At 42.2% G+C, this 26,149-nt stretch overlaps 1 protein-coding gene across 1 annotated transcript in view; it reads left to right on the top strand.

Annotated features, from left to right (window-relative positions):
• LOC135544568 (laminin subunit gamma-3-like) overlaps positions 1-26,149 on the top strand; it is a 269,997-nt gene that overhangs the window by 106,189 nt on the left and 137,659 nt on the right. Inside the window, exons 5-6 of the mRNA XM_064972283.1 lie at positions 5,043-5,231; positions 23,844-23,961. Of these exons, the coding sequence (XP_064828355.1) occupies positions 5,043-5,231; positions 23,844-23,961 (307 nt within the window). The remainder of the gene's footprint in view (positions 1-5,042; positions 5,232-23,843; positions 23,962-26,149) is intronic.

The following is a 26,149-nucleotide window of genomic DNA, read 5'->3' as shown; positions in this document are numbered from 1 at the left end:
CACTTGAATAATGCAACACAGCATGTAAGAAATGTTGAAACTGTTTATTAATGTTTGCAAACACAATATCCATACACCCATATGGCAAAACCACATGATTTCACATGTGGAAAATCACATGATTTCACACGTGACATTTCCACATGTTTAGATGATGTGGATTTTGACATGTGAAATCCTGTGAAACCATGTGTTTTTGGAACACTTCATATGTGATGATATTTCACATGAAGTTTCAGGTGATCACATAACCATTCACAAACGTTTGCATTAGATTTCACAGGTGATGCCCTGCAAACAAAAATGCATTGTCAATGATACACACACAGTGATGTGAACATCCAGTGTTTCAAATGTATGTATTTTCACACACATGGCTACATTGTGTATGTTTATTTATACGGTAATTATTCAAATTGTCCATAGATGGGTTTTGAACTCACAACCACTTGATTTGCAGCATTACGTGCTTCCTGCTACACCACCATGTGTCAGTAGCTGATTTTACCTGTATTCCTACACTTTGGATCTCAGCTTTGTATTTGACCAAGGCCCAAAATATGCTAATGAGCCCCACGAGTACATTTCCCCAACCTGTCAAAGTGCAGTGATGATCCTTACATTCTACAGACAATATTAGGCAGAAAAATGTCACATTATACCGAAAAGGCACCATGTGAGAACATGTGTGTACCTGTGAGGTGTACCTTTGACCTATTGTGTCTAAGGTAGCAACACTGTTCCCTAACCATACCCATTTGTTTCTACATACAGTGTATATATACATACAAGCATGAACTTCGTGGCTTTGCAGAAACAGTGAGGCAATCCCAGCCATGAGGTTGCAAGTTCAAGTCCTCAAAGAATGTCAAGTGTCCTTGAGCGCTGCTAGTTTTTATGAAGTGGATGTTAAGTTCTTGCCCGTAAGTCTGTAGACATATTTCTTTAATAAACTCACTAAGCTTTTGGTGTAGCTACACTGCAGCATGACTTGTCTGATTGATAGTGACCAAGAGGCTATGAGTTCAAAATCCCATTTTAAAGCCCAAGAGTTGTCACAGTACAAATTATCTTTTTTTTTACACTAAATGGAATCAGAATACAGCAGCATATTGCCATTTTATAGAAATAAAACCTTGTAAAATGTTGCATATATTGACTTATTTTTACTGCAACTTTTAGCAATGTGACTTTTAGCAATGCAGAAATGTAATCTTGCCTATCTCCGTTATGTCCCCATAACTGGTGGTGCAGCAGGAATTTAAGGTAGCTAGAGTTGTAGATTTACAGATTGTTCACCGAACAACCCGGGAACAACCCGGGAACAAGAACAACCCGGGAAACTAGACAAAACCTGCAGGTGACCATGACTGTTTTGTTTCGCCAAGGCAGCAGCTACTCTTCCTGGGGTTCAGTAACATTAAAGGCAATTAAATATACAATTTTAAATATTACATGACATTACAAGTCATAACAGTTTACCCCAATACACCATTTTAGCTTTAAAAAATTATACAGATAAATAATAAAACATCACATCGACTCTCCTCTTTCTAAAAGAGCTAATCTAATGAAGAAACATGGAAAAGGTACTTTAATTGCTTTGTATTGAAGGGAGTATTTTATAGCGCTACTCCACTATCACATGCCACACAACATCCATGTGTACCTGTTTGTAGAGTGCAGGTCTTATCATGTGTATGTGGGTCTGTGCCTGTGTGTGTCTCTTCACAGTCCCCATTGTTCCATAAGGTGTATTTTTATCTTTAAAAAAAATGACAATCTTATTCTACTGCATGCATCAGTTACCTAATGTGGAATAGAGTTCCATGTAGCCATGGCTCTATGTAGTACTGTGCGACTCCCATAGTCTGTTTTTGACTTGGTGATTGTGAAGAGACCTTTGGTGGCATGTCTTGTGAGGTATGCATGGGTGTCTGAGCTGTGTGCTAGTAGTTTAAACAGACACCTCGGTGCATTCAGCATGTCAACACATCTTACAAAAACAAGTAGTGATGAAGTCAAACTCTCCTCTACTTTGAGCCATGAGAGATTTACATGCATATTATTCATATTAGCTCTGTTTGTGATAAGGTGCAAACCATAACGCAAAATATGCTGATTTCAAAGCTGATTTTCACCAAAAAAGTTATTAATTAACTTTGTCTCCCTTACCACCAAAAACTCATTCACTTCTTCATCTCTCTCACCTCCCGTCTGGTTTCCACTAGCTTCCAATAGCCACAAAGTCCAATTACACAGCTACATTCTGCCTTTATGTACATACAGTTTCTACCTCAAAAACCTGGTACCCCTGCACATTGATCTGGCACTGGTACTCCCTAGATATAGCTTCTTGTGTCACAATTTGTTTTTTATTATTTAAACTCTGCGTTGTTGGGGAAGGCCCTTGGGCATGGCTCACACAATGCTAGTATAGTGGGTTCGATTCCTGGGACAACCTGTACGTAAAAATGTATGCACGCATGACTGTAAGTCGCTTTCAATAAAAGCAGCTGCTAAATAGCATATATCATTGTGTTTACAAAGCGTTCCTACTGAAATAATATTGAACTTATCAGATGTTAATGTAACATCTGTAAAATGTTGTTGTAGCATAATTAAGATGAATTCCATGTGTTCTGTCCATTCGTGCATGCATATCTAAGTGTGAATGCGTTTGTGCTTGTTTGTGTGTGTATGTGTTTGTGTGTGTGGGTGTGGGTGTGGGTGTTTGCTTACGTGTGAGTATCATTGGGGTTCAGGCTTATCGCGTTGTGCACTGAGCGGTGTGCTGCTGCGGAGGAATTGTAATTGGTTGGATGGATAAACCCGTAAACTAAAGGCGCCTCGTGAATTGTTTTTATGCTAGATTCCATTAAGCAACAAGATTGTTTTAATTACACCCAGACTGTGTTCCATATGCTACCCTAATTCCTATATAGTGCACCTCTTTTGATAGAGTGCCATTTGGGAAGCGGTCCCAACAGTCTCTGTACATAACAGACAACGTTTCTAAATAGACTGCTGAATGTACTATAGGAGAAGTGAATATATTATTCAATAAATATTCTATAAACTCCCTACAAAAAAGCACTGAATGTGAAAGTGTAAGAGGAATAAAAATTCCACCCTCCTGCATCCAGTGAGATAGAAACTCGTTTTGACGCAGCTTGCCGGGCCAAGCTCTCTCGGGCCTCTCTGCCGTCCGAGGCATGTGTCTGGAACTAGCACCACATGGTCCTGCTTGTCAGAACACAAACACTGTAATTGAAAATGCCATCTTTTCTCAGCCAAGACAGAGTTGAGCAAAGTTCACACTCATATGCAAGCACGCATGCACACACGCACACACACACACACACACACACACACACACACACACACACACACACACACACACACACACACACACACACACACACACACACACACACACACACACACACACACACACACACACACACACACACACACACACACGCACACACACACACGTTTGTTACAACATCCTTCTGCTTCTTAAGAAGTTACTTAGCAGACCTAAGTGTCATAGTTAGCACACTAACCAGTTCCTAGTTAGGATGCGGTGTTAATCAGTGCACCTGAGCTTCCTGCATTGAATACATGTGTAATGACTCAGGCAGTCTCAATCTGTTTGCAGTCACACGTGTTATCACTCATGTTCATCTTAAAATGAAATGAAATCAAATTGATATATATAGCACCTTCGTACATCAGCTGATATCTCAAAGTGCTGTACAGAAACCCAGCCTAAAACCCCAAACAGCAAGCAATGCAGGTGTAGAAGCACGGTGGCTAGGAAAAACGTCCTAGAAAGGCCAAAACCTTGGAAGAAACCTAGATAGGAACCAGGCTATGAGGGGTGGCCAGTCCTCTTCTGGCTGTGCCGGGTGGAGATTATAACAGAACATGGCCAAGATGTTCAAATGTTCATAAATGACCAGCATGGTCAAATAATAAGGCTTTTTAAATCTCACATTATCACGTCTGGTACTTCAACAGTAAACAACAATCTACACAGGTAAACAAAGTGATCTTGAAAATGAGATGGTGCATCTCAAGAGATTTCATCCTGCAAAATGTCAAATCAGGTTGTATTATATCTTATATGTTCACATTTGAGTCATTAGCAGACTCTCTTATCCAGAGTGATTTACAAATCAGACTTTCATATCTTGCTGCATGCCCTCCTGTATGCACTTAGGCCCGAATCCTGTAACTTGAGAATGACACATGCTAAGGTGTGGATGTCCTTGATGATCTTGATATTCTAGTGAATATGCCTACTCTCTAACAATGAAATATACTCTAACTGCAAATACACTCTTTTCCTACACTGCGGAGCAAAATACAAAATAGAATGGAGTCTTTCCTGTCTTCCGGCATCAGGGAGGAAAAATCATATGGTTATTGCAAACTCAACAGAGAGTTTGATGTGTAATAGAATGGGAAATTTCCTACAATCCCCCCTCGGGTAGTCAGATAGGCAGACAGCAGAATACTTCGGTGGACAGGAAATGCATGCAGCGTACTCTAACAGAGCCCTGTGATAGCAGGTTATCGCCTGAGTAATTGTTTCTTGTACAAACGTGTATTAAAGTTATCACGGTGCCCCCTGACTATAGGATTGGCTGCTCATTTTGACCGTGTGAATTGACATTAGTAACCAGCCTGTAAATTATGATACAATCCCACACACATTATCTCTCATAAACATAACCCCCACCCTTTCTCTCTCGCTTTTCCTCCCCCACCTCATTCTACCACTTTTCTCTTCCCCATCTCTCTCTTGCTCATTGCTATTACCCTATCCCTCTCTTCTGCCCCCACATCTCACTCTCGGTCTCTCTCTCCCTCCCGCTCTTTACCTTGCCTAATTTCCTCCCTCTCCCTCCCTCTTTCCCTCTCCCCTTTCCTTCTCCCCCACTCTTTCCCTCTCCCCTTTCCTTCGCCCTATTCCCCCACTCTTTTTAATCCCCCCCGACCCTCTCTCTACCTCCTCCCTTTTCTCTCCTCAGAGTGTAACTGCAGTGGGCAAGCGGATGCATGTGTGTTCGATGCGGAGCAGTACCGTAGCACAGGGAGTGGGGGGCGCTGTGTGGACTGTAGGGACCACACTGACGGACCGCACTGTGAACGCTGCAAAGAGAACCACTACCGACGGTCACCACAGGACCTCTGCCGCCCCTGCGACTGTAACACCATAGGTAAACCATCTATTTTAGACTGTTTCATGTAAATGAATTCACTCAATCAATGTTTCGTTCATTGTCATTCCTTAATTCTTATTCAATCAGTTCACTGTAACTTGTTATTGATCTTTAATGTGCAACTGTACCCCTCAAAAACTACTGCTGTGGTTGAAAACGGCCTATGTGTCATCGATATGAGTCAGAAATGCTTCATTCTAGTGTAAAAATTGGTAACACTTTACATTAAGTTGCCTTTATTACTATGTAACTAAAACCATAATAACTGTGTTAACAACACATTACTTACATAGGTTGTTGCTATGTAATAGCATGGTGCGGAATCTGTTATTAAACACTTTACACATTCACTTGCTGAAGGTTATTCCACATGTGTCACTACTGATGTTATTACACATTCTATTGTTCCACTATGCAACTCATGTTTTGTAATTACACATTTGTAAGTCATCCGTGAATTGCCATGTCAATAGCTACCACTACCATTGAATCCACATGTAATACCAGGGTTGATAAATAGGCTCGGACCTGGCAACATCAATTGTAACAAGGCACATGCTTTCAATAACTGCCAGCAATTCTTATTTAGTTTATTTCTCTTATTTCTATGTTAGAACATTGTGGTTACATAGGACATATTTGTAATTATAAAGCAACGTAATGTATCTTGAAACCCAGTTGGGTATAACCTTTATAATTACTATGTAGTTACACGTTATCAACCTTTCTAGTTACAATGTAACAACCTTTGCAGACAATAGTCTAACCAGGAGAAATTAGAAGACGGGAGAACATTAGGTTTAACCCTTTCAGTTACATTTTACTTACAATGTAACAATATTTAAAAACCAACTCTGTCATTACAATGTTGCTACAAAGGGATACACATGAATTTACGATGTGCTTACAGGAGCAAGCGACTTAATTTAAAGTGACGTGACATTTGAATTACTTTGTAGTTAAAAGGTAACAACCTTTGCAGAAAATTGGCTAACCAGGAGAAATAAGGATACAGGATCTTTTTTTATTCATATTCACACCATTCAAATTCAATTCCCCATTTTAGACTCAAAGCTATAACTATTTTAGTTAGTCATATGTACTAATGCAGAGCGGTGGTAAAGCAAGCTAGCATTTCCCCATTATTCACTAATATACTTAGCTAGCTAGCTAGCCAGTGGCAGTTCAGCTAAACCTATAGGGTATAGAAATATGGGGAATATTGCATTTCTACACTATTTAAAACTATTTAAAATGCTATTTGGAGAACAGCAAAAGCGAACAATAATGCAATATTGGGTTTAATGGTATGTGGAACAGCACATATAATGTCAACTACTGCTCAACCTCATCATAGACTGACTGATTTACTTGTGGAGGGGCACATACAGTGCAACGTGAAATAGATGCATAATAAACATTATCAAGTCACAAGGCCAACTTGAAGTTTCGACATCCATAGGCGGCACGTGAGTTTCAAGTTTGGGGAAGCAATTTTTACTATTCCTAATGTGATGAGAAGATTGCATAGTCATAATTTAGGCTGATAATATAACTCAATCACTGTTAGCGAAACAGACTGTTGCCTGAGTACGTAGTGAAATAGAGGACGCCTAATTAGAAACTTTTCTTGTCCTTTCTTTGCACAGGAAAATGTTTGCCTTTTATAAACACATTTCATACAATTCTACTACACTTTATATGACTGGACACATGAGCAACATCTTTGTAATACGACACAAATCAGTAGCCTACTCTGCTGACACTGACAAACAGGTCAATATAAACAACCTTGGCTTGGATGCAACCATCTAATCTAGGCCTACGAAAAGGGGAGACACAAATTGGAGGAGGAAATGATTGGAAATGGTTCTCCAAAAAACTTTCCAGTGATACTGATCCAATGATAGAGACGGTAAATATGCATGTACTTATCGGGGATATGGCCGATGCTCTCCGCTGGTGCCCGTAAGATTCTGTTCACTCAATTGGGAGTTGAACATTTCCCAACACTTGCATTAACATCTGCTAACTGTTTATATGTGACCAATGAAATTTAATTTTGTTTTATTTGAACATTTTGATAACTAGAGACCAGACCTGGGCAGAAAATAATAGTATTTTGTAGTTTCTTTGAAAATACCAATTTTTCAAATATTTGAGGTAGTTGAATGTAGAGAATCAACTAAAGGCAACTATTGGCAACTATTTCCTTTGATATTCAATTACATCTCAATTACATAATATTTGAAAGTATTTTGATTATCTCTCAGAAAAAAATATAACATTTGAAGGTATATGAATATGTGCAAGTTATTTGAAAACAAACCAAAATATTTATTTGATGGCTACCAAATATTTGATGAACCAAAAACTAGAAGAGTTAGCTAAATTACTATGGATTTTTTTCCCCTGGTTGACACAGACATGCTCAGGAAAGTGATAGCTCAACTTAAACCTTCTACCTGCCCTCTCGATCCTATCCCCACCACCTTCTTCAAAACAGTTTTTAATTGCATATCTGAAGAAGTGCAAGCTATTGTTAATAACTCCCTGTTCACAGTAACTTTCCCCACTGCACTAAAAACTGCTATGGAGAAACCCATTTTTAATTTTTGGCCTATTGTCACGCCCTGGTCTATATTTATTATGTTTATCTTCATTTATTGGGTCAGGCCAGGGTGTGACATGGGTTTATTTGTGGTGTGTTTTGTCTTGGGGTTGTGTGGGGTGTATAGAATAGTCTATGCTGCCTGAGGCGGTTCTCAATCAGAGTCGGGTGATTATCGTTGTCTCTGATTGGGAACCATATTTAGGTTGCCATATTCTTTGAGTGTTTTTGTGGGTGATTGTTCCTGTCTCTGTGTCTTCACCAGATAGGACTGTTTAGGTTTTCACGTTTCCGTTTGTTGTTTTTGTATTGTTCGTGTTTTTTCGTTCTTCAATAAATATGTCTCAAAAGTACCACGCTGCATTTTGGTCCGCTCCTCCTTCAACAGAAGAAAGCCGTTACACCTATCTCCAACGTCCATTCTTAAACAAAATTCTGGAGACATTGGTTTTCAAACAGCAAAATGATTCTTAAGTGCCAACTGTATTTTTGAAAAATTACAATCTGGCTTTCCACAAATTTAAAACTAGTTATCCCAGGTCTACCAGAGACATTTTCTTTCTCGTCTCTTTTCAGCAATAGCCACTTCAAATCAAATCAAATCTAATTTTATTTGTCACATACACATGGTTAACAGATGTTAATGCGAGTGTAGCGAAATGCTTGTGCTTCTAGTTCCGAAAATGCAGTAATAACCAACAAGTAATCTAACTAACAATTCCAAAACTACTGTCTTATACACACAAGTGTAAGGGGATAAAGAATATGTACATAAAGATATATGAATGAGTGATGGTACAGAGCAGCATAGGTAAGATACAGTAGATGGTATCGAGTACAGTATATACATATGAGATGAGTATGTAAACAAAGTGACATAGTTAAAGTGGCTAGTGATACATGTATTACATAAGGATGCAGTAGATGATATAGAATACAGTATATATGTATACACATGAGATGAATAATGTAGGGATGTAAACATTATATTAGGAAGCATTGTTTAAAGTGGCTAGTGATATATTTTACATCCTTTCCCATCAATTCCCATTATTAAAGTGGCTGGAGTTGAGTCAGTGTGTTGGCAGCAGCCACTCAATGTTAGTGGTTGCTGTTTACCAGTCTGATGGCCTTGTGCAGACCTCACTACCCTCTGGAGAGCCTTACGGTTGTGGGCGGAGCAGTTGCCGTACCAGGCGGTGATACAGCCTGCCAGGATGCTCTCGATTGTGCATCTGTAGAAGTTTGTGAGTGCTTTTGGTGACAAGACAAATTTCTTCAGCCTCCTGAGGTTGAAGAGGCGCTGCTGCACCTTCTTCACGATGCTCTCTGTGTGGGTGGACCAATGCGCTGCTGCACCTTCATGATTCAGTTTGTCTGTGATGTGTACACCGAGGAACTTAAAACTTACTACCCTCTCCACTACTGTTCCATCGATGTGGATAGGGGGGTGTTCCCTCTGCTGTTTCCTGAAGTCCACAATCATCTCCTTAGTTTTGTTGACGTTCAGTGTGAGGTTATTTTCCTGACACCACACTCCGAGGGCCCTCACCTCCTCCCTGTAGGCCGTCTCGTCGTTGTTGGTAATCAAGCCTACCACTGTTGTGTCGTCCGCAAACTTGATGATTGAGTTGGAGGCGTGCATGGCCACGCAGTCGTGGGTGAACAGGGAGTACAGGAGAGGGCTCAAAACGCACCCTTGTGGGGCCCCAGTGTTGAGGATCAGCGGGGTGGAGATGTTGGTGCCTACCCTCACCACCTGGGGGCGGCCCGTCAGGAAGTCCAGTACCCAGTTGCACAGGGCGGGGTCGAGACCCAGGGTCTCGAGCTTGATGACGAGCTTGGAGGGTACTATGGTGTTAAATGCCGAGCTGTAGTCGATGAACATCATTCTCACATAGGTATTCCTCTTGTCCAGATGGGTTAGGGCAGTGTGCAGTGTGGTTGAGATTGCATCGTCTGTGGACCTATTTGGGCGGTAAGCAAATTGGAGTGGGTCTAGGATGTCAGGTAGGGTGGAGGTGATATGGTCCTTGACTAGTCTCTCAAAGCACTTCATGATGACGGAAGTGAGTGCTACGGGGCGGTAGTCGTTTAGCTCAGTTACCTTAGCTTTCTTGGGAACAGGAAAATTGTGGCCCTCTTGAAGCATGTGGGAACAGCAGACTGGTATAGGGATTGATTGAATATGTCCGTAAACACACCAGCCAGCCGGTCTGCGCATGCTCTGAGGGCGCGGCTGGGGATGCCGTCTGGGCCTGCAGCCTTGCGAGGGTTAACATGTTTAAATGTTTTACTCACCTTGGCTGCAGTGAAGGAGAGTCTGCATGTTTTCGTTGCAGGCCGTGTCAGTGGCACTGTATTGTCCTCAAAGCGGGCAAAAAAGTTATTTAGTCTGCCTGGGAGCAAGACATCCTGGTCCGTGACTGGGCTGGTTTTCTTTTTGTAGTCTGTGATTGACTGTAGACCCTGCCACATACCTCTTGTGTCTGAGCCGTTGAATTGAGATTCTACTTTGTCTCTATACTGACGCATAGCTTGTTTGATAGCCTTGCGGAGGGAATAGCTGCACTGTTTGTATTCAGTCATGTTTCCAGTCACCTTGCCCTGATTAAAAGCAGTGGTTTGCGCATTCAGTTTTACGCGAATGCTACCATCAATCCACGGTTTCTGGTTTGGGAATGTTTTAATCGTTGCTATGGGAACGACATCTTCAACGCACGTTCTAATGAACTCGCACACAGAATCAGCGTATTCGTCAATGTTGTTGTCTGACGCAATACGAAACATATCCCAGTCCACATGATGGAAGCAGTCTTGGAGTGTGGAATAAGCTTGGTCGGACCAGCATTGGACAGACCTCAGCGTGGGAGCTTCTTGTTTTAGTTTCTGTCTGTAGGCAGGGATCAGCAAAATGGAGTCGTGGTCAGCTTTTCCGAAAGGAGGGCGGGGCAGGGCCTTATATGCGTCGCGGAAGTTAGAATAACAATGATCCAAGGTTTTGCCAGCCCTGGTTGCGCAATCGATATGCTGATACAATTTAGGGAGTCTTGTTTTCAGATTAGCCTTGTTAAAATCCCCAGCTACAATGAATGCAGCCTCAGGATGTATGGATTCCAGTTTGCAAAGAGACAAATAAAGTTTGTTCAGAGCCATCGATGTGTCTGCTTGGGGGGGAATATATACGGCTGTGATTATAATCGAAGAAAATTCTCTTGGTAGATAATGCGGTCGACATTTGATTGTGAGGAATTCTAAATCAGGTGAACAGAAGGATTTGAGTTCCTGTATGTTTCTGTGATCACACCACGTCTCGTTAGCCATAAGGCATACGCCCCCGCCCCTCTTCTTACCAGAAAGATGTTTGTTTCTGTCGGCGCGATGCGTGGAGAAACCCGCTGGCTGCACCGACTCCGATAGCGTCTCTCCAGTGAGCCATGTTTCCGTGAAGCAAAGAACGTTACAGTCTCTGATGTCCCTCTGGAATGCTACCCTTGCTCGGATTTCATCAACCTTGTTGTCAAGAGACTGGACATTGGCGAGAAGAATGCTAGGGAGTGGTGCATGATGTGCCCGTCTCCGGAGTCTGACCAGAAGACCGCCTCATTTCCCTCTTTTACGGAGTCGTTTTTTTGGGTCGCCAGCTGGGATCCATTCCGTTGTCCTGGGTGAAGGGCAGAACACAGGATCCGCTTCGCAAAAGTCATATTCTTGGTCGTACTGATGGTGAGTTGACGCTGATCTTATATTCAGTAGTTCTTCTCGACTGTATGTAATGAAACCTAAGATGACCTGGGGTACTAATGTAAGAAATAACACGTAAAAAAAAAAAAAACTGCATAGTTTCCTAGGAACGCGAAGCGAGGCGGCCATCTCTGTCGGCGCCGGAAGTAACTTGCTTTCTAAACTATGTTTTTACTATGATGGTATTTTGAATTATTGCGATATGCCTTGGTCTATTTAACTGCTTTTCCGTGACCGCAACTCAAAATCAGCTACACTATACAGTGCATTCGTAAAAGTATTCAGACTTAAAAGTATTCAGAGTATTCTTCCGTTTTTCCACATTTTGTTACGTTACAGCCTTATTCTACAATGGATTAAATTAATTGTTTTCCTCATCAGTATACACACAATACCCCATAATGACAAAGCAAAAACAGGTTTTTATAAATTTCTGCAAATGTATTAAAAATAAAAAACTGAAATACCTTATTAACATAAGCATTTAGACCATTTCCTATGAGACTCAAAATTTAGCTCAGGTGAATCCTGTTTCCTTTGATCATCCTTGAGATGTTTCTGCAACTTGATTGGAGTCCATGATTTGGAAAGGCAGACACCTGTCTACATCAAGTCTCACAGTTGACAGGGCATGTCAGAGCAAAAACCAAGCTGAGGTAGTCAGGATCAAGGGATCCTTGATGAAAACCTGCTCCAGAGCGCTCAGGACCTCAGACTAGGGCAAAGGTTCACATCCCAACAGGAAAACAATCCTAAGCACACAGCAAAGACAATGCAGGAGTAGCTTCGGGACAAGTCTCTGAATGTCCTTGAGTGGCCCAGCCAGAGCCCGGACTTGAACCCAATTGAACAATCATGGAGAGATCTGAAAATAGCTATGCAGTGACACTTCCCATCCAACCTGACAGAGCGTGAGAGGATCAGTGGAGAAGAATGGGAGACAATTACAGGTGTGCCAAGCTTGTAGCATCATACCCAAGAAGACTCAAGGCTGTCGTCGCTGCCTAAGGTGCTTCAACAAAGTAATGAGTAAAGGGTCTTAATATTTACGTAAATGTAATATTAAAGTTGTCTTATGTGCAAAAATGTCTAAAAACCTGTTTTTGTTTTGTCATTATCGGATATTGTGATTGATGAGTGGAAAATAACATTTCATCAATTTTAGAATAAGGCTGTAACAAAATGTGCAAAAAGTCAAGGGGTCTGAATACTTTCCGGGTGCAGTGTATATACAAATGTATGTGGACCCACCTTCAAATATTTGGATTTGGCTATTTCAGCCACCCCTGTTGCTGACAGGTATATAAAATCAAGCACACAGCCATGCAATATCCATAGAGAAGCAGTAGAATGGCCTTACTGAAGAGATCAGTGACTTTCAAATCAGTTCGTCACATTTCTGCTCTGCTAAAGCTGCCCAGGTCAAATGTAATTGGAACATCTAGGAGCAAATTGGAAGGCCACACAAACTCACAGAACAGGACCGCCGAGTGCTGAAGCGCGTAGCATGTAAAAAAACGTCTTTCCTCGGTTGCAACACTCACTACCAAGTTCCAAACTGCCTCTGGAAGCAACGTCAACACAACTACTGTTCGTTGGGAGAGTCATGAAATGGGTTTCCATGGCCGAGCAGCCGCACGCAAGCCTAAGATCACCATGTACAATGCCAGGCGTCGGCTGGAGTGGTATAAAGCTTGTCACCTTTGGACTCTGGAAACGTGTTCTCTGGAGTGATGAATCACGTTTCACAGTCTGGCAGTCCAAATTCATGCTTCGGGCTTGGTCCCTTAGGTCCGGTGAAGGTTCATATTCTTTCTTTGCTTTTGCACTTTTTACCCCTTTTTCGTGACTTCAGATTGGCGTTTACAGTCTTGTCCCATTTCTGCAAGCCAACAGCACCAATGTGTCAGAAGCAACACCTTACAACCGGCGACCAGAGTCAGCATGCACACACCCAGCCCACCACAAGGAGTCGCTAAAGCGCGATGGGACAGGGGTATCCTGGCCGGTCAAACCCTCCCCAAACCCGAACAACGCTGGATGCGTCACAGCCTGGGATTGAACACGTCCTTAGACCGTTGCGCCACTTGGGAGGCCCTACTGAAGGGTAATCTTAATGCTACAGTATGCAATTACATTCTATACGATTCTTTGTGGCAAAAGTTTGAAGAAGACCCTTTCCTGTTTCAACATGACAATGCCCCCGTTAACAAAGCGAGGTCCATACAGAAATGGTTTGTTGAGATCGGTGTGGAGGAACTTGGCCTGCACAGACCTGACCTTAACCCCATCGAACACCTTTGGGATGATTTGGAACGCTGACTGCAAGCCATCCTTAAACGTCCAACATCAGTGCCCTACCTCACTAATGCTCTTGAATGGAAGCAAGTCCAAGAAGAGTGGAGGCTGTTACAGTAGCAAAGGGGGAGACCAACTTCTTAATAATGCCCATGATTTTGGAATGAGATGTTTGACGAGCAGGTGTCCACATTAATTTGGTCATGTAATGTATTTGGTAGGCTATTTGCCTCGCACGCTTCGCAAATACACAATCCACAGCTAATTTGTTTTGAAAGCTAATGATCCACTGTGGCTAAATTATGCTCTCTGCTGTAGTATTTTGAATTATATTATTTATTTCTGTATAAGAATGAGTAATTATATAGATAATTTTGGCAAATGTATTTAATTTTAGACTGAACAATAATATAAATGCAACATACAACATTGTCAAAGATTTTCTCGAGTTAAATTCATTCGGCCTTAATCTACGAATTTCACCTGACAAGGAATACAGATGTGCATCTGTTGGTCTCAGATACCTTTCAAAAAAGATAGTGTGTATCAGAAAACCAGTCGGTATCTGGTTTGACCTCCATTTGCCTTATAAAGCGCGACACATCTCCTTCACATAGAGTTGATCCGGCTGTTGATTGTGGCCTGTGGAATGTTGTCCCACACCTCTTCAATGCCTGGATATTGGCAGGAACTGGAACACGCTTTTGGACATGTCCATCCAGAGCATCCCAAACATGCTCAATGGGGAACGTGTCTTGTGAGAATGCAGGGCATTGGAGAACTGGAACATTTTCAGCTTCCAGGAATTGTGTACAGATCCTTGAAACATGGGGCTGTGCGTTTTCATGCTGAAACATGAGATAATGGCAGCTGCCGAATGGCACGACAATGGGCCTCAGGATCTCACGGTATCTCTGTGTATTCAAATTGCCATCAATAAAATGCAGTGGTGTTCATTGTCCGTAGCTTATGCCTGCCCATACCATAACCCCACTGCCACCATGGGGCACTCTGGTCACAACGGTGACATCAGCAAACCACTCGCCCAAACGCTGTCTGCCATCTGCCTGGTACAGTTGAAACTGGTATTCATCCATGAAGAGCACACTTCTCCAGCATGCCATTGGCAATCGAAGGTCAAGAACCTGGTGAGGATGACGAGCATGAAGATGAGGTTCCCTGAGACTGCTTTTGACAGTTTGTGCAAAAAATATTTTATTGTGCAAATCCACAGTTTCATCAGCTGTCCAGTGGCTGGTCTCATACGATCCCACAGGTGGTCTGCGGTTGTGAAGACGTACTGCCAAAAAAATCTAAAACGACATTGGAGGCAGCTTATGATAGAGAAACGAGGATTCAATTCTCTGGCAACAGGTCTGGTGGACATTCCTGCAGTCAGCATGCCATTTGTACACTCCCTCAATACTTGAGAGCTCTGTGGCATTATGTTGGGTGACAAAACTTCACATTTTAGAGATGCTTTTTATTTCCCCCACCACAAGGTGCACTTGTGTAATGACCATGTTGAATCATCTTCTTGATTTGCCACACCTGTCAGGTGGATGGATTTTCTTGGCAAATGAGAAATGCTCAGGGATGTAAAACACATTTCTGCACAACATTTTTGAGAAATTAGCTATCTGTTTGCGGAACTTTTCTGGGATCTTTTATTTCAGCTCATGAAACATGGGACCAACACTTTACATGTTGTGTTTATATTTTTGTTAATGGTAGTTATTTCCGGTCGACTTTGCTGACGCCATATGGTTGCTTATGTCTGTCTACTTGTTTTTTTTTCTACGTAGGCCAACTGTCCATATAATCATTCCATTGCTGATGATGTCTGTCATTGTGTATTGAGTAATGCTCATGCTTCTTGATATTATTAAAGATTTTTATATTGTAAGAACAATGTAACTATAACGGTTAATCCTAATGTTCTCCTGTCTATTAATTTATCCTGGATAGCCGATTGTCTGCAAAGGTTGTTACATTGTAACTACAAAGCAATGATTAAAGTTATACCCTACTGGGTTTCAAGATACATTAAGTACTCAACTCAATCATCAAGTTTGCGGACGACATTACAGTGGTAGGCTTGGTTACCAACAATGACGAGATGGCCTACAGGGAGGAGGTATATGGTGTCAGGAAAATAACCTCACACTCAACGTCAACAAAACAAAGGAGATGATCGTGGAAACAGCAGAGGGAGCACCCCTCTATCCACATCGAAGGGACAGTAGTGGAGAGGGTAGTAAGTTTTAAGTTCCTCTGCGTACACATCAAGGACAAACTGAATTGGTCCACCCACACAGACAGCGTTGTGAAGAAGGCGCAGCAGCGCCTCTTCAACCTCAGGAGGCTGAAGAAATGCGGCTTGTCACCAAAAGCACTCACAAACTTTTACAGATGCACAATCGAGCGCATCCTGTCGGGCTGTATCACCGCCTGGTACAGCAACTGTTCCGCCCACAACCGCAAGGCTCTCCAGAGGGTAGTGAGGTCTGCCCAACGCATCACCGGGGGCAAACTACCTGCCCTCCAGGACACCTACACCACCCGATGTCACAGGAAGGCCATAAAGATCATTAAGGACAACAACCACCCGAGCCACTGCCTGTTCACCCCGCTATCATCCAGAAGGCGAGGTCAGTACAGGTGCATCAAAGCAGGGACCGAGAGACTGAAAAACAGCTTCTATCTCAAGGCCATGAGACTGTTAAACAGCCACCGCTAACATTGAGTGGCTGCTGCCAACATACTGACTCAACTCCAGCCACTTTAATAATGGAAATTGATGTAAAAAAAAATGTATCACCAGCCACTTTAAACAATGCCACTTAATATAATGTTTACATACCCTACATTACTCATCTCATATGTATACACTGTACTCTATACCATCTACTGCATCTTGCCATCTTTATGTAATACATGTATCACTAGCCACTTTAAACTATGCCACTTTTATGTTTACATACCCTACATTACTCATCTCATATGTATATACTGTACTCAATACCATCTACTGCATCTTGCCTATGCCGTTCTGTACCATCACTCATTCATATATCTTTATGTACATATTCTATATCCCTTTGCACTTGTGTGTATAAGGTAGCAGTTGTGGAAATGTTAGGTTCGATTACTCGTTGGTTACTACTGCATTGTCAGAACAAGAAGCACAAGCATTTCGCTACACTCGCATTAACATCTGATAACCATGTGTATGTGACAAATAACATTTGATTTGATTTGATTTGAAGTTGCTTGCTTCTGTGTAGGTACATGATCATCACAAGTAAATCCTATATAACTATGTTGTTCTTAAATTACACTTGATTCTTTATAGCCTTTGAGCCAGGTCATAACATAATGACAGATACTTAATGGTAGGAGATGCCTTGTTACATGTTTTGTTACCAAGTCCTAGCCTTTTCATCAACCCTGGTATTACTTGTGGATTCTGCAACTTTTAGTTATATGTAAAAGGGTCATATTTTGTTATTGGCATGGTAATTCACAGGTGACTTTCAAATGTGTAAATACAGAACATTAGTTACATTGCGGAACAAGAAAATGTGCAATAACATCAGTAGTTACACATGTGGAATAATACATTCCTTGTTTGAATTGTGCAATAACTGATTCTGCAACAACCCTATTAGCATGTAATTACATAGTAAAATGTGTGTAACTACTATGTTGTTAACAAAGTTATTACTGTGTTAGTTACATGGTAATAGGTGCAACATAATGTAAAGTGTTACCCCAAAATATATTACGTAGTGTAAATAGGATAAATTTAGTCAGAAAGTCAGTACCTTCCAAAACTGAGATTTGCGAGATTTAGGAATCTAGGTTAAGTAACTGTTTTCCTTGGGTTGGGATTATTTCAATCTTGCCCACATGCCCACAGCTGGCAGCACCCAAGTAATCATCAATTTGGAGAGTAGCTGCATGCGACACGATAGTAATGTCCAACAAGTGGGTGTGGAAAATTTGCTTTGACTTTGGATACCCCGGTGGGGCTAGTTAGGGACCATCCGTAAATTACACAATGTACATGGGACAATATTTTGAAATTACAATAGCTCCAAATTTCAATTACTTAAAACCTCAAAACAACTTTAAATTTAAAAAAATGAATAGACAAATATTGAGAGCATTTAATGACGTCATGATTCAACCTCGATTTACTCTGTGTTTCCAGTTGTCATGAAAGCACCATAATAATGCACAAATGATGGAAATGGAAGTCCACTTTGACACTGACAAACTGAGAATCTGAGAGCAATAAAAACAACCTTGTCATGAATCCATCAAAAGCCTAGATGTGTGGAGACACATAATGTAGGCTACAATATGAGGAGGAAATTATAGTGCTAAAAATGCTTTCCAGTTTCACTGACTCACCCAATGACATGCAGCTCACTCACTGGTGATGACCGATGCGCTCTTTCCAAAAGCCTCTCAGATTAGAGTCTTTTCTTTTCAGCAGGAGCCATTTGCTTTCCAAACATTTTTTTTCCAGGGATTGTATTTTAAGTATTGCGGAAGGCCTGTTTTGTCTGCATGCTGTTGTTGACTGACAGATTTGCTGCACGTTCCCTGACTGTAGACTATGCCTTGTTATTGGGGTACACTCCACAGCTAGGCAAACGTTTTTTTTAAAGAAGCTGTTGGTCCTCTGTAGCAAAGTTATATGCTTTCTCATGGTGTAGCAGGCTATTCTGAATGATTTAGTTCTTTCTGAACAGACAGCAGTAACTCTATAACTTGGAAAATGTATTTCAATTTATCAGGGGTGCTGCAGCTCCTCCAGAATCCTTCGCGTGGCTGTGATTCTATACTGTAACACTGGAGAGAGTTGCAAGCTCACGCATGTCTATCAGAGCAGAGAGCGGTAGAGAGATCACAGAAAGTGACTCTCATACCTGTTCTGTGAGAGACACAGGCGCACTTTTTACACAGCCTTGCGTTGGTCTCAAATATAAACTCAGCGAAAAAGAAACATCCTCTCACTCTCACAAACTTAACATGTGTAAATATTTGTATGAACATAACAAGATTCAACAATTGAGACATAAACTGAACAAGTTCCACAGACATGGGACTAACATAATTGGAATAATGTGTCCCTGAACAAAGGGGGTGGTCAAAATCAAAAGTAACTCTCAGTATCTGGTGTGGCCACCAGCTGCATTAAGTAGCAGTGCATCTCCTCCTCATGGACTGCACCCGATTTGCCAGTTCTTGCTGTGAGATGTTACCCCACTCTTCCACCAAGGCACCTGCAAGTTCCCAGACAATTCTGGGGTGAATTGCCCTAGCCCTCAGGTCCCAGACGTGCTCAATGGGACTGAGATCCGGGCTCTTTGATGGCCATGGCAGAACACTGACATTCCTGTCTTGCAGGAAATCATGCACAGAACGAGCAGTATGGCTGGTGGCATTGTCATGCTGGAGGGTCATGTCAGGATGAGCCTGCAGGAAGGGTACCACATGAGGGAGGAGGATGTCTTCCCTGTAACACACAGCGTTGAGTTTGCCTGCAATGACAGCAAGCTCAGTCCAATGATGCTGTGACACACCGCCCCAGACCATGACGGACCCTCCACGTCCAAATCGATCCCGCTCCAGAGTACAGGCCTCAGTGTAACGCTCATTCCTTTGACCATAAAAGTGAATCTGACCGTCACACCTGGTGAGACAAAACCTTGTCAGTGAAGAGCACTTTTTGCAGGTCCTGTCTGGTTCAGCGACGATGGGTTTGTGCCCATAGGCGACGTTGTTGCCGGTGATGTCTGGGGAGGACCTGCCTTACAACAGGCCTACAAGCCCTCAGTCCAGCCTCCTTGTCTATTGTGGACAGCCTGAGCACTGATGGAGGGATTGTGCATTCCTGGTGTAACTCAGGCAGTTGTTGTTGCCATCCTGTACCTGTCCTGCAGGTGTGATGTTCGGATGTACCGATCCTGTGCAGGTGTTGTTCCACTTGGTGTACCACTGCGAGGATGATCAGCTGTCCGTCCTGTCTCCCTGTAGCACTGTCTTAGGGGTCTCAGTACAGACATTGCAATTTATTGCCCTGGCCACATCTGCAGTCATCATGCCTCCTTGAAGCATGCTTAAAGCACGTTCATGTAGATGAGCAGGGAACCTGGGCATCTTTCCTTTGGTGTTTTTCAGAGTCAGTAGAAAGGCCTCTTTAGTGTCCTAAGTTTTCATAACTCTGACCTTAATTGCCTACCGTTTGTAAGCTGTTAGTGTCTTAACGGTGCATGTTCATTAATTGTTTGTGGTTCACTGATTGGGAAACAGTGTCTTATGGCTGGGGGCAGTATTGAGTAGCTTGGATGAATAAGGTGCCCAGAGAAAACTGCCTGCTAATCCGTCCCAGTTGCTGATATACAGTGCCTTGCGAAAGTATTCGGCCCCCTTGAACTTTGCGACCTTTTGCCACATTTCAGGCTTCAAACATAAAGATATAAAACTGTATTTTTTTGTGAAGAATCAACAACAAGTGGGACACAATCATGAAGTGGAACGACATTTATTGGATATTTCAAACTTTTTTAACAAATCAAAAACAGAAAAATTGGGCGTGCAAAATTATTCAGCCCCTTTACTTTCAGTGCAGCAAACTCTCTCCAGAAGTTCAGTAAGGATCTCTGAATGATCCAATGTTGACCTAAATGACTAATGATGATAAATACAATCCACCTGTGTGTAATCAAGTCTCCGTATAAATGCACCTGCACTGTGATAGTCTCAGAGGTCCGTTAAAAGCGCAGAGAGAATCATGAAGAACAAGGAACACACCAGGCAGGTCCGAGATACTGTTGTGAAGAAGTTTAAAGCCGGATTTGGATACAAAAAGATTTCCCAAGCTTTAAACATCCCAAGGAGCACTGTGCAAGCGATAATATTGAAATGGAAGGAGTATCAGACCACTGCAAATCTACCAAGATCTGGCCGTCCCTCTAAACTTTCAGCTCATACAAGGAGAAGACTGATCAGAGATGCAGTCAAGAGGCCCATGATCACTCTGGATGAACTGCAGAGATCTACAGCTGAGGTGGGAGACTCTGTCCATAGGACAACAATCAGTCGTATCTTGCAGAAATCTGGCCTTTATGGAAGAGTGGCAAGAAGAAAGCCATTTCTTAAAGATATCCATAAAAAGTGTTGTTTAAAGTTTGCCACAAGCCACCTGGGAGACACACCAAACATGTGGAAGAAGGTGCTCTGGTCAGATGAAACCAAAATTGAACTTTTTGGCAACAATGCAAAACGTTATGTTTGGCGTAAAAGCAACACAGCTCATCACCCTGACCACACCATCCCCACTGTCAAACATGGTGGTGGCAGAATCATGGTTTGGGCCTGCTTTTCTTCAGCAGGGACAGGGAAGATGGTTAAATTGATGGGAAGATGGATGGAGCCAAATACAGAACCATTCTGTAAAAAAACCTGATGGAGTCTGCAAAAGACCTGAGACTGGGACGGAGATTTGTCTTCCCAACAAGACAATGATCCAAAACATAAAGCAAAATCTACAATGGAATGGTTCAAAAATAAACATATCCAGGTGTTAGAATGGCCAAGTCAAAGTCCAGACCTGAATCCAATCGAGAATCTGTGGAAAGAACTGAAAACTGCTGTTCACAAATGCTCTCCATCCAACCTCACTGAGCTCGAGCTGTTTTGCAAGGAGGAATGGGAAAAAAATTCAGTCTCTCGATGTGCAAAACTGATAGAGACATACCCCAAGCGACTTACAGCTGTAATCGCAGCAAAAGGTGGCGCTACAAAGTATTAACTTAAGGGGGCTGAATAATTTTGCACGGCCAATTTTTCAGTTTTTGATTTGTTAAAAAAGTTTGAAATATCCAAAAAATGTCGTTCCACTTCATGATTATGTCCCACTTGTTGTTGATTCTTCACAAAAAAATACAGTTTTATATCTTTATGTTTGAAGCCTGAAATGTGGCAAAAGGTCGCAAAGTTCAAGGGGGCCGAATACTTTCGCAAGGTACTGTATGCATATTATTAGTGTATTTACACAGAAAGCACTCTGAAGTTTCTAAAACTGTTTGAATGATTTCTGTGAGTATCACAAAACTCTTATGGCAGGCAAAAACCTGAGAAAAAATCCAACCAGGAAGTGAGAAATCTGAGGTTGGTCGATTTTCAACTCATTTCTTATTGAAGATACAGTGGGATATTGGTCATGTTGCACTTCATAAGGCTTCCACTAGATGTAAACCATCTTCAGGAACTTGTTTGAGGCTTCTACTGTAAAGGAGGGGCTCATAAAGGCTCTCTGAGTCAGTGGTCTGGCAGAGTGCCACAAATACGTGACGCTCGTTCATGTGAGAGGTAGCTTGAGTTCCATTGCTTTTCTACAGTCAAAGGAATTCTCTGGTTGGAACATTATTGAAGATTTATGTTAAAAACATCCTAAAGAATGATTCTATACTTCGTTTGGCATGTTTCTATGGACTGTAACGGAACTTTTGGACTTTTCGTCTGCTTGTGCATCATGATGTTGGATTACTGGGCTGAACACGCTAACAAAAAGGAGGAATTATGACATAAAAGATGGACATTATCGAACAAAACAAACATTTATTGTGGAAGTGGGATTCCTGGGAGTGCATTCTGATGAAGATCATCAAAGGTAAGTTAATATTTATAATGTTATTTCTGACTTCTGTTGACTGCATAACATGTCAGATATCTTTTTAGCTTGTTTGTCTCTTGAGCGCCATACTCAGATTATTACATGGCTTACGGTTGCATTAAGGAGAAGTGTATCTAAAGTTCCATGTATAACACTTGTATTTTCATCAACATTTATAATGAGTATTTCTGTAAATTGATGTGGCTCTCTGCAAAATCACCAGATGTTTTTGGAACTACTGAACATAACGCGCCAATGTATACTGATATTTTTTTATATAAATATGAACTTTATCGAACAAAACATACATGTATTGTGTAAAATGAAGTCCTATGAGTGTCATCTGATGAAGATCATCAAAGGTTAGTGATTAATTCTATCTCTATTTCTGATTTTTGTCTAGAAAAATGGCTGGAAAAATGACTGTGTTTTTCTGTGACTTGGCTCTGACCTAACATAATCGTTTGTGGTGCTTTTGCTGTAAAGCCTATTTGAAATCGGGCACTGTGGTGGGATTAACAACTAGATTATCTTTAAAATGGTATAATATACTTGCATGTTTGAGGAATTGTAATTATTTCTGATTTCTGTTGCTTGAATTTGGCGCCATGCACCTTCACTGGCTGCTGTCATATCGATCCCGTTAACGGGATCTCAGCCCTAAGAAGTAACCCTTTACAATGAAGCTCTGTTAAATTATTTGGATTTTTACGAATGATCTTTGAAAGACAGGGTCCTTAAAAAGGGACGTTTTTTTGTTGTTGCTGAGTTTAGGTTACAATGTTGCGCAAACCTTAAGCCCACTTCGACATTATTGGGTATTGTGTGTAGGCCATTGACAAGTACTCTCCATTTAAACCATTTTAAATTCATGTTGTAACACAACAAAATGTGGAAAAAGTCAAGGAGTGTGAATTTTCTAAAAGGCACTCTATATGGATGATGGCAGTTTGTTGTGCGGGAGGTCAATAATGCATGATATCTCACACATACACTCATCATCATTATCATCATGGTAATAATGTGGTTTGTGGCCAGGCTCCCTAGGCTCATGATCCTGTTTCGTCGTGTGGTGTGTGCAGTCTACATCTACCACTTAGGGACTGCTAAGGAAGCACAATGGCTTTGGAATAGCAACGGTGTGGGCGCTGGCAGTTAAGATCCCACATGATCAAATCTCACACCAGACACCATACGGACGCTCTATCTCTACTGATTGTAGACCTCCCCCTCTGTACTTATACTCTCTCCTCTTCTCTCCTAGGTTCTGTGAGTCTGCAGTGTGGTGCAGAGGGGATGTGTACGTGCAGACCCAGTGTGACGGGGGAGAAGTGTGACACCTGTCAACCCGGCTTCCACTCGCTCAGCCCTGGTGGCTGCAGGTACGCATGACACACACACACACACGCACACATACATACGCGTGCAGAAAATAAACAGACACTTTGAAGACAGAGGGAGCGTAATGGACCAATGCATTTAAAGAGAATTATGATTTTTTTTTGTTCTGTTTGTGTGCCTCTACTCTATGACCACATTCAGTTGGCCTCAAGATAGTGGAATGTTCAGATGTATTGAGTAGAACAGACATGCCTCTGACATGTAGAAAACATGATCATGTGAGCTTTATTCATTACATTACATTGTAGTACGTTGCTCCCTCCTGAACGCAACCCTGGATGGGAGTGTGTTAATGTTTAATGCAAATATTAGTTATCGTGTGTATTTGGTTTGACATGCTGCAATGGTTTTAGCCATGAAGCACATCCATACTGACACTAACCTTGGCTGTTTCAGTAGTGTTGAGGTTTACACCAGGGCTGGAGCTGATCAGAATACCAAAGTTTGGAGTCTCTTCCAGTTTGCAACAACGCTACTGCTGTTGGTGCTAATTCATCACTACTGCTGCCTGCTACTATTAGCAATGCCATTGTTTTCAATGTCATTACTATCCCCTTGATACAGTAAACAGTCTCTACTCCTCTCTTACCACCAAATTGTTCCTACCGTACCTCCTGCATTATGCACCAGCCTCTGTCTGTTGGACCTTAGTATTTGGCACAAATCCATTTCCTGGATTGCCTGGTGACTCAGGGTGCTGGAAATATTGATATTACAGCATGACCCATGTTTAAATCAAATCAAAATCCAATTTTATTGATCACATACGGTGAATAGAGCAGATGTAGACTTTACAGTGAAATGCTTACTTACCAGCCCATTCCCAACAATGCAGAGTTAAAAAGTAAGACACATTTTTGCTCAATAAAAAAGGAAATAGTAACACAATGAAAACAACGATGAGGCTGTTTACAAGGAGTACCAGTACCGAGTCAATGTGCAGGGGTACGAGGGAGTTGAGGTAATTGAGGTAATACAGCATGTACATGTGGGCAGGGGTTAAAGTGACGAGACAATCAGGATATACACTGCTCAAAAAAATAAAGGGAACACTAAAATAACACATCCTAGATCTGAATGAATGAAATATTCTTATTTAATACTTTTTTCTTTCCATAGCTGAATGTGCTGACAACAAAATCACACAAAAAATATAAATGGAAATCAAATGTATCAACCCATGGAGGTCTGGATTTGGAGTCACACTCAAAATGAAAGGAAAACCACTCTACAGGCTGATCCAACTTTGATGTAATGTCCTTAAAACAAGTCAAAATGAGGCTCAGTAGTGTGTGTGGCCTCCACGTGCCTGTATGACCTCCCTACAACGCCTGGGTATGCTCCTGATGAAGTGGCGGATGGTCTCCTGAGGGATCTCCTCCCAGACCTGGACTAAAGCATCTGCCAACTCCTTGACAGTCTGTGGTGCAACGTGGCGTTGGTGGATGGAGAGAGACATGATGTCCCAGATGTGCTCAATTGGATTCAGGTCTGGGGAACGGGCAGGCCAGTCTATAGCATCAATGCCTTCCTCTTGCAGGAACTGCTGACACACTCCAGCCACATGAGGTCAAGCATTGTCTTGCATTAGGAGGAACCCAGGGCCAACCGCACCAGCATATGGTTTCACAAGGGGTCTGAGGAGCTCATCTCGGTACCTAATGGCAGTCAGGCACCTCTGGTGAGCACATGGAGGGCTGTGCGGCCCCCCAAAGAAATGCCACCCCACACCATGACTGACCCACCGCCAAACTGGTCATGCTGGAGGATGTTGCAGGCAGCAGAACATTCTCCACGGCATCTCCAGACTCTGTCACGTCTGTCACATGTGCTCAGTGTGAACTTGCTTTCATCTGTGAAGAGCACAGGGCACCAGTGGCGAATTTGCCAAACTTGGTGTTCTCTGGCAAATGCCAAACGTCCTGCTGTAAGCACAACCCCCACCTGTGGACGTCGGGCCCTCATACCACCCTCATGGAGTCTGTTTCTGACCGTTTGAGCAGACACATGCACATTTGTGGCCTGCTGGAGGTCATTTTGCAGGGCTCTGGCAGTGCTCCTCCTGCTCCTCCTTGCACAAAGGCGGAGGTAGCGGTCCTGCTGCTGGATTGTTGCCCTCCTACGGCCTCCTCCACATCTCCTGATGTACTGGCCTGTCTCCTGGTAGCG

This window comes from Oncorhynchus masou, chromosome 8, assembly GCF_036934945.1.
Source record: "Oncorhynchus masou masou isolate Uvic2021 chromosome 8, UVic_Omas_1.1, whole genome shotgun sequence".
Lineage (NCBI taxonomy): Eukaryota > Metazoa > Chordata > Actinopteri > Salmoniformes > Salmonidae > Oncorhynchus > Oncorhynchus masou.
Note: the sequence above shows the minus strand (reverse complement) of the source record. Positions and strands in the feature narration are given on the sequence as shown.